At 36.4% G+C, this 10000-nt stretch overlaps 1 protein-coding gene across 5 annotated transcripts in view; it reads left to right on the top strand.

The window, feature by feature from the left end:
* Positions 1 to 10000, top strand: part of akap9 (A kinase (PRKA) anchor protein 9) — a 205683-nt gene that overhangs the window by 120695 nt on the left and 74988 nt on the right. For 4 of the 5 annotated variants that reach the window (XM_079828322.1, XM_079828323.1, XM_079828320.1 and 1 more), the window contains 3 exons: positions 791 to 1003; positions 2465 to 2503; positions 7242 to 7474. In XM_079828322.1, coding sequence (XP_079684448.1) covers positions 791 to 1003; positions 2465 to 2503; positions 7242 to 7474 — 485 coding nt within the window. The remainder of the gene's footprint in view (positions 1 to 790; positions 1004 to 2464; positions 2504 to 7241; positions 7475 to 10000) is intronic. The other variant, XM_079828321.1, reaches the window with a different exon arrangement.

The raw sequence follows: 10000 nt of genomic DNA, 5'->3' as shown, positions 1-10000 counted from the left end.
TTCAGCACTTGTGTTCTGGCGTCTGAGAGGCAGCTTTCTGTGCACTTTCACACTTCTCCACGTCTGCTCTTCTGAACTTTATCTTTTCAGTAAGACCATGGTTCTGCGTCTGGGAACTGCCGCCTTCTATTTTACCATCAATTGACTACAAGAGTGATTACTGATAGGCTGTCTGCAAAAAAAAAAAAAAAAAAAATTCATTCATTCAAAATTATTTCAAAGCTGCTACGACTTTCTACTTCGAGGGCCTTTATAGAAATGTAATGGAGTAAAAGTCATAAGTTTCCAGAAAAAATACTACTCAAGGAAAGTACAGAAATTCACAAAGTGTACTTAAGTACAGCCCTCAAGTAAATGTACTTAGTTACTGTCCACCTCTGGTGTGTGCGAGAGTGTGTGCAACAGTGTATGTGTGCGAGAGTGTGTGTGCGAGAGTGTGCGTGTGTGTGCGACAGTATGTGTGCGACAGTGTGCGTGTGTGTGCGACAGTATGTGTGCGACAGTGTGCGTGTGTGTGCGACAGTATGTGTGCGACAGTGTGCGTGTGTGTGCGACTCTGTGTGTGTGTGTGCAAGAGTGTGTGCGACAGTGTGTGTGTGTGTGTGTGCGACAGTATGTGTGTGCGTGTGTGTGCAACAGTGTGTGTGCGCGACAGTGTGTGTGTGCGAGAGTGTGTGTGTGTTTCTGAAATAGCATGGATGCTGTCGAGCCTTAAATACAGTAAGCGCATCATGACAGTAGTTGTGTGTGTGTGTGTGTGTGTGTGTGTGTGTGTGTGTGTGTGTGTCAGGTGTGATTGACGGATACACCGGCGAGCGTCTGGCGCTGGAGCAGCAGGTCCGCGAGCGAGCAGAACTCCAGCAGCATCTGGAGCAGGAGCTGAGCCTGACGTCCAGCCGTCTGTCCGAGCTGGAGCAGGAGCGCCAACACATCCAGGACGAGCGGCAGCTGCTGATCCGCCAACAGGACGCCATGAGGGAGGGGGCGGGGCCAAGAGAGCTGCGTATGTCTCTTACACTCGGCCATCTGATTGGTCTAGAGCTCCGATAAACACTGATGGCTCAATCAGACCCATGATTCATTTCTTCACAGGTTTATTATCAGTGTGTGTTCTCAAGGCCTGTTCACACCGAACGCGAGCTTTCATCACCACAAGATGCTAAAGCTATGCTAGCAGCGACCGCTCGTATGTCACGCCAAAACCAAAAGAACAAAATAAAAAGTTATGATTGGTCAAACCGCTCTCGAATAACGCGCTAACGAATTCGTCGACGTGCCCGCCACAATGAACGCTTTATCGTATTCTGACCAAACTTGGTGTGTGTTATGCCAACCACGACCTGCAGTGTTTCGGCGCAGCGCCACCTAGTGATCCGGAGACACAAAAAAAACTAAACTGCTCTCTTTAGATTCGGGGCATCACGCCGAGTCATCCGATACCCAATTTTTCCATATCAGCCATTATGAATATATATATATCATATAAAGGCTAGATGTCTCTAACATCATCCCTGGCGGCCATCTTGTCACAGGCCAGCTTTCTGGCGGCCATCTTGTCACAGGCCAGCTTTCTGGTGGCCATCTTGTACCTGATGTAAGGCGAGTGATCTGAACACAAATACTCTTATCTCACTGAAATCATGACGGATTTACAAATGGTTTGGTTTCTTACAAACGTTACTAACGTGGCTATAATTCTGGACGCTTGAACAAATTATGAATAATTTTTCATAAGTATGCAGTGTCATAACTACATCTCTGACGTTTATAACAAACCAAATGGTTTTAAAATCGGTTGAAAATTGAGCAATTAGTACATGCCCCATTGAAACTCAATGTTACGAGTGAGTGAGCTGACTGTGACAAGATGGCCGCCAGGTGCAGACGTCAACCTCCATTGGCCAGCAGAGCGGACGAGACATCTAGCCTTTATTATGTATATCATTGTCGGCCATTTTGAATTTTGTCTATAAATGCTATATTTTACGAACGCATTGGCATACCGTCGCGGAACTCGGTATGTGTCTTCAGCGTCATGCCCTGAAGCTACTCAAAAAGGTTTGGGGCAGCGCCACCTTATGGTCAAACGTTATAATGAAATTTCCAAAATTGGGTCGTGCTGAGAACATAGATATCAAGTTTGCCATATTTGGCCAAACTTCCTGTCCACCATTTAGTTTTTCTTTAAAAAAAACCTTCTTTTTCGAACTCCTCCTAGACCGTTTGTCAGATTTTCACAATAATCGAATCGTATCATCTTCAGACTGTGCCGACAAGAAGTGATGAATTTCAGGTGTGAGGTTCACGTGTGTGTGTGTGTGAACGGGCCTTCAGACGTGAGTTCACAGGAACAGGAAGTGCCAAATGGAGATGCTTTAACAGCGCACAGATGCTGCCACGTCTTGCCCTCTTTCCTCCTGTATTTGCATGATGAATGTGTTGTTTTCACTCTCTCTTTCCTCAGGACTAGTTGAGGCTGCTCTTGACGCAGCACCTGAAGCAGGTGTGTGTGAGTGTGTGTGTGTGTGTGTGTGTGAGTGTGTGTGTTCACGAGCTGTATGGCCGGCACGCCGTGTCTAACCGTCTCTGATTGGTTCACCAGAGCTTTGCTTGCTTTCGGCTGATGGACTAACCGCTGCCTCGATGGCTGTAACTCACTCACCATCACATGATCTGTCTGCTGGACACACGCTAGCATGAGTTAGCTGGGGCTAGCCGGTGTGATTGAGCTCCTGATTGGACAGCCGTCTCCACTGCTACAGGACTGTGTGTGGAATAGTACAAGGGTGTCCAAACTTTTTTTTAAAGGGGCCAGATTCGATATTGTGGACATACCCTGGGGCCGGTCCCTTTTCTATTTTATACATATATATATATATATATATATATATATATATTAGGGCTGTCAAAAGATTAATCGCGATTAATCGCATCCAAAATAAAAGTTTGTGTTTACATAATATATGTGTGTGTACTCTGTTAATTATTATTTATATATAAATACATACACATTCATGTATATATTTAAGAAATATTTGCATGTATATACTGTATATACATTTATATAATCTATAATATATATATAAATATAAATGTTTTATATATAAAAATAATATTTTTTTCTTAAATATATACATGCTTGTGTGTGTGTTTATAAATAAATAATAATTAACAGAGTACACACACATATATTATGTAAACACAAACTTTTATTTTGGATGCGATTAATCGCGATTAATCTTTTGACAGCCCTAATATATATAAATATAAATGTTTTATATATAAAAATAATATTTTTTTCTTAAATATATACATGCTTGTGTGTGTATTTATATATAAATAATAATTAACAGAGTACACACACATATATTATGTAAACACAAACTTTTATTTTGGATGTGATTAATCGCGATTAATCTTTTGACAGCCCTAATATATATAAATATAAATGTTTTATATATAAAAATAATATTTTTTCCTTAAATATATACATGCTTGTGTGTGTATTTATATATAAATAATAATTAACAGAGTACACACACATATATTATGTAAACACACTTTTATTTTGGATGCGATTAATCGCGATTAATCTTTTGACAGCCCTAATATATATAAATATAAATATATGACATGTTTTGTTTCTTGGAAACATGACAGATTTGACAAAAGCTTGAGCTGACAGTAGAGTAGCTTGAGATATGACACAGGACATTTATAGATATTTAACAATATCTGTAAAACTTTCATTAACCAAAAAGTTTTAATGGGTGAAATTTAAATATTATTACCGAGTTAGAACTCTATTCTTATTTAAATGTAATAAGTGCTCTATTTAGATCAGCACAGGTAAAACCACACTACAAAAAATACTTTTCTGACTTGGTATTTCTGTCTTTTTTCCAGTCCAAATATCTAAAAATTCTTAAATCAAGATGCGTTTACTAAGGAAAATTACATATTTTACTCGATTCCTAGGGGAAAAATAAAAATGAATTGAGTTTTTGCTTGAAACAAACGAAATGATCTGCCAATGGATTAGAAAACTAAGCTTGCTTCTGTTAGGGACACAATAAATAAGATTCCAAACATTATTTTTCTCAGCCCATTGGCAGATATATTAGCTTGTTTTAAGCAAAAACTCACAGAAAACAAGAAAAAATATCTAATGTCATTTAACTTATCTCGTAAATGCATCTTGATTTAAGAATGTTTAGATATATTTCTACTAGAAACAAGACAAAGATACTAAATGACAGCATTTTTTGCAGTGCACACAAGGCAAAAAGTAAAAAAATAAAAACATTCTATATCTAGAATGGCTTTATGGTATTTAGTCTATAAACATATAAATACAAATGCACAAAACTGCAAGTCTATGACAAAAATAGTCTGCAATTTGGCCTTTATTACTCATTTAATACATGTCTACATTACAAATGAAATAAAATGAGATATTAACCTTTCTTTGGACACCCCTGGAATAGTATTTCACATCTCTGCCGCCATCTAGTGGTGTAATGAAGAAGTCACTGAAGTCATATCACAATCACTGACGGACCCTTTCTCAAAACCAAATATGGCATTTTATTGATATAAAATAATATTGATTGAACAATAACATTTAAATGAACAACAATAGCCATTATAAACGACAATAGGAGATAAACACAAGCAAGCGATTCAGTCAGACGTTCAAAAGCGGCGCTCTAGTACAGGATTGTAGTGAAATATAGCCTAAAGTTATGAAACTTACATATTCCCCTTATAGTTTAATAAAGACACTGTCCTCATACAGTAAGAGCCAGCGGTAAACCAAGAGGACTGCCTGAGTCTCAATTACGCTATTGATTTTAAATAAACTGTGTCTGTCTGTGATTGATGGCTGTTCAATAAGGGACACTTTTCCTTTTTCTTTTCCTTTCTTTTTTGCATTTGCACTCTTATCCCCATCCTCTCCTGCACTGGGTTCATTCGGTGGTCATGTGATCATGGATCATACAGGAATGGGAACGATTGTGGGAAATGTGTCAAACGCTGTAGGATGCAAAAGTGGAGAACTGCAGAGAACATTCACTAATCAAACATGTCATCTTCATATTTCATGACAAAATCAAAAGAACAAAATACAGAATTAGATTTTTCAGCACGAAAATTAGGCCTGTTTGTTTGGTTTTAATTAAATTGTAATTTTTTATTATTATTTCCATGGCAATTAAACAGGGTTATGGTGGGATTATTTTTATACCATCATGGTATTTATTAATAAAAGTAGCTTTAATTTTGTATGTTCAGTTTTCACATTTTGTTATGTGCTTCTAAACTAACTGTACTAAACTATCACTTTTTTTCTTAGTTTTTGTCATTTTAGTGCTTAATTGTTTTATTATTAAGTTTTTTTAAGTAAGATTTTCTTCTAATTTAGTTATAATTCTTATAATTAATGTTTAATATTTTTAGTTTTAGTCTGCAATAACAACACAGCGTTTCCCTAAAATATTATTTCCATAAAAATATATATTTTTTAATTATTTTTAATTTTTAATTCAATTATTCTAATTGTTTTGTTGTTGTTTATGGAAATTAGGTGGTGTTATTTTTGTATATTTATTAATATTCTGAAGTAGCTTTAATTTTAAAACAAAAACAGAAGATACAAAATTAAAACTACGTCAGAATATACATTTTTAGTTTAAATTTTAGTAATTCAATTTTTCTTTTATATATATTCCATTTCTTTCTAAAATGTAATAAACAAAATACAGAATTATATTTTTCATCAAGAAAATTAAGCCTGTTTGTTTGGTTTTAATAAAAAAAAAAATTTTAGTATTATTATTTTCATGGCGATTAAACAGGGTTATGGTGGTATTATTTTTATACCATAATGGTATTTATTTATATTTTGAAGTAGCTTTAAATTTGTATGTTCAGTTTTAATTTTAATGTTAGTTTACGTTTTAGTAATTTTGTTATGTGCTTCTAAACTAAATATACCTTTATATACACACAGTTTTTCTCAGTTTAAGTAATTTTAGTGCTTAATAATTTTGAGGTTTTTTTAAGTAAGATTTTCTTCTAATATTTAATTTTTTATATTTTTAGTTTTAGTCCGCAATAACGACACTGCATTTTCCCTAAAATAGTATTTCCATAAAAATCTATTTTTTTAAATTATTCGAATTGTTTTGTTGTTGTTGTTTATGGAAATTAAGCAGTGTTTATTTTAGTATGTTTATTAATATTATGAAGAAGCTTTAATTTTGTATCTTCAGTTTTAAAAAACAGAAATTAAAGCTACTTCAGAATATACATTTTTAGTTAAAACTTTTATGATTTAGTTGTTCTTTTATTTATTTATATTTATATATATATATATATATATATATATATATATATATATATATATATATATATATATATATATATATATATATATATATATATATATATATATATATCTTTCTTAAATGTAATAATTATTTGAGTTAGTTGCAAAGGCAGAACTTGCTTAAAGTAAGATTTTTAGTCAGCAATAATAACACAGCATTTAAGACATTTTTTTTTTAAATTCAATAAAAATCTATTTTCCTCTTTTTGTTTTATTTAAAAAACAATATTTTCGCTATTTTCATGGCAGTTAGTGTTATTTTAGTGTTTTTTTTATACCATCATGGTATTTATTAATATTCTGAAGTTTAGTTTTAGTTTTAATTTTAGTTAAAATTTCAATTACTAAGTATTTTTTTAAAATGTATTTCTTAAATTTAATCATTTTGATACTTCAACTTAATTATTTTAGTTGCAAAGGCAACATTTCTAATAATTTTTATTAAATAATTTTTAATAGTTTTAGTTTTTGTCAGTAATTACACTGCATTTAAACACATTTTCCCATAAAAATCAATTTTCTTCAGTTCTTCAGTTAATCAGTGTTATACCATTGTGATATTTATTAATATTATGAAGTAGTTTTTATTAAAAAAAAATTGTTATTGTTGATTTTGTTGAGTAATTTTACTACTCCAATTTAAACTTACTTATTTCAGTTAGTTGCATTTTCTAATTTTCTTCTTTAAAATGTTAGATCTAATATTGAATTAGTTTGTTTCTTTTGATTTTGTGGTAAATATGATCTGATTGATGAGATTTGAGACTAGACTCTCTGAAGCGGCTCCATTATGGCCATCCTCGAGCGCTCCTGTCCTCCGCTGTCCTAACACCTGTCCGGCTGTTCCCAGACCTGCTGGAGGAGACGGAGAAGCTGATGGCGGAGAAGGTGGAGGTGCAGCGGCAGGCGCAGAAGGAGAGCGGAGAGCTGCTGCTGCGGGTGAAGCTGCTGGAGGTGGAGCTGGAGGAGCAGGTGAGCCGAGGGCTGGAGCTGCAGGAGGCCCGGCGGGTCGAGGAGGACGACCTGCACCAGCAGATCCAGGCCCTGGAGAAGCAGCTGGACCACAACCGCAGGTTCATGGACGTAAGTCATGTGTCCACATCTGCATCCTGACTCCGCCCACATTTAGATGAATAAGACCAGAAACGAACAAACAACAGAAAGGAGAAAACTCTTGCTTTACGCTTGAAGTATATCAGGCCTTAAAAAAAGCTAAAAACACTTAGTTCTTTCAAAAATATATGTGCTCATTAAAGTATATTTACTTCTTTCAAGTAATAAAGTATTCTCGTGAGTTTATAATATGCCATTGTAAACACATACGGGTGAGGGTTTGAATGCGGGTCGCCATGTTGATCCTCCATCTTGAAAGTACATTAGCCAAAGAGGGACATTCCCGTAAATTCAAGCTTGGCCTTTGGCGTTTTAACACTCGATGGCTCCGTGACGAATGTGGACGAGGTCGAACTGGAAGCCATGTTAATCTTGGACTAAATCAGCCACCGTAGAGATAAAACAAAATCGGAATTGAGAGGAACAGAAACTAATATTCACTGGATGGTCATATACAAGTTCACCACTAGATGGAGGAAATATCACACAGTGTGGCTTTAAAGGGCACGTTACGCCCCTTTTCACCAGATGTAAAGTGTGTGTGTGTGTGTGTGTGTGTGTGTGTGTGTGTGTGTGTGTGTGTGTGTGTGTGTGTGTGTGTGTGTGTGTGTGTGTGTGTGTGTGTGTGTGTGTGTGTGTGTGTGTGTGTGTGTGTGAGTGTGTGTGTGTGTGTGAGTGTGTGTGAAGTTTCAGCTCAAAACACCCTCAGATCATTTATTAAAGCTTGTCAAATTTGCCTCTATTTGAGGATGAGAAAGATAAAAGAAAAGATGCGCTGTTCCGAGTCTTTCCGGAAAAAGCCGTGCGGCTGGGGGCGTATCGTGTGGGCGGAGCTAAAGAATGTCGAGCGCGCGCCGCTGTTACTGTGTTGAGTGCGTCTGAAAGCTGCGTCATCCCTAAAAGCAGGGAAAAACTTTATTCAACATAAAAAATGGCTTTTAATCAGATACAGCCATACATCTATGATCCGGAATCAGACCCAGAGGCTGAAGTTGAACAGGAGCAGCAGCAAAAACGACTAGAGCAGGACGTCTCTATGTGGTATAAGTTACACTAACTATATAATATGTTTAGCGGCTTGTGTTATTTAGAACACCATGTCAAGCGCGAGTGTTACAATGTGTGTGTGTGTGTGTGTGTGTGTGTGTGTGTGTGTGTGTGTGTGTGTGTGTGTGTGTGTGTGTGTGTGTGTGTGTGTGTGTGTGTGTGTGTGTGTGTGTGTGTGTGTGTGTGTGTGTGTGTATGTGTGTGTGTGTTTACGCGTGGTTTGTGTAGACATGATTTGTAGTAAGCGGACTGGTTTTGCGCGTCAGGCTAGTGTTTACATAGAAAGACATGGAATAGTAGCGCATTTGAATGAAGAAGCGCGCTTATTTAGTTCAACATATTTCCCCATTCTTTGTGTATTGTTGTTTGGAGTGCTTTTACAATACACAAACATACACATATAGTGGCCAGCTAAACAAATGTACACACACTATACATTGCATGCTCCATTGATCAATACGTGATCATGTTTGTGCTACTTGATGGGCATAGGCAAAAACAGACATTTGAAGCAGTCAAACCTGCGGTTCCAACGTTGGGACCTTTATCGTTGGGACCGCTCCATCCTTCAGTATTAGGCGATCTGAAAATCCGGCGTCGAACTGGGCCTTGTTTATAAAACAATCGGCACCGAAATGCAGGGAACAGACATAAATATTTGCGCAACTCAGTTGTTGATCCGGAAAAGCAAATTCCATCTGTACGAGCCAGCGCTCTGATGGGCGTAGCCTATTGCTTTCACGCTCTCTCTCTCTCTCGCGCGCGCTCTTCCGGTAGAATTGTCCGTACGGCCCATATAAGGAAATTCCGCCCTGTTGACGTCAAGCGGACCCATGATCGAAAAAAACTTTCCGAAACTTATGACTAACAGGAAGTACTAATTTTGGCAAAGAAATACTCTCATTAAATGTCCACCTTAGCTTATGAAACGGTGTCCATGTTTAGCATGGGAATCCAAGTCTTTAACAGTACCAAAAGATCAGTATGCATGAAACAGCATTTCACCCCCCCTTTAATGCAAAAGTGTAATTACACTGTATTCAGCACAAACTGGGCCACCATAATATGTGAGCAACATTTATGTACATGCTAGTATTTTTGAGAGAAAAATGTTTATACATGATTTTTTGAAAAAACAAAAACAATTGTTTTAAAATTAAGGCCTCAAAACACACAATAGATATGTGTTCACAAGACTTTTGACTCCATGGTGTATTTTCATTGACTTTTTGCTTTAAACTGTTGTGAGGATCTTTGAGCCTACTCATTCACATAAAACAATACACTGATTTAAAATTCGTAAGACAGTTTTTCTTCACAAAGGCTGTATGCGAGGAGGTGTGATATCTAATGAATAATGATGAGATAACCTGGAGAGGACCAAATTACATAATAGCCCGCATAATGAGCTGCATAATGAGCTGCATAATGAGCTGCATAATGAGCTGC

The sequence above is a fragment of the Gobio gobio genome (assembly GCF_949357685.1).
Source record: "Gobio gobio genome assembly, chromosome: 11".
In the NCBI taxonomy this organism is placed as follows: domain Eukaryota; kingdom Metazoa; phylum Chordata; class Actinopteri; order Cypriniformes; family Gobionidae; genus Gobio; species Gobio gobio.
The sequence above is the reverse complement of the archived record's forward strand: the minus strand, read 5'-3'. Positions and strand labels throughout refer to the sequence as shown.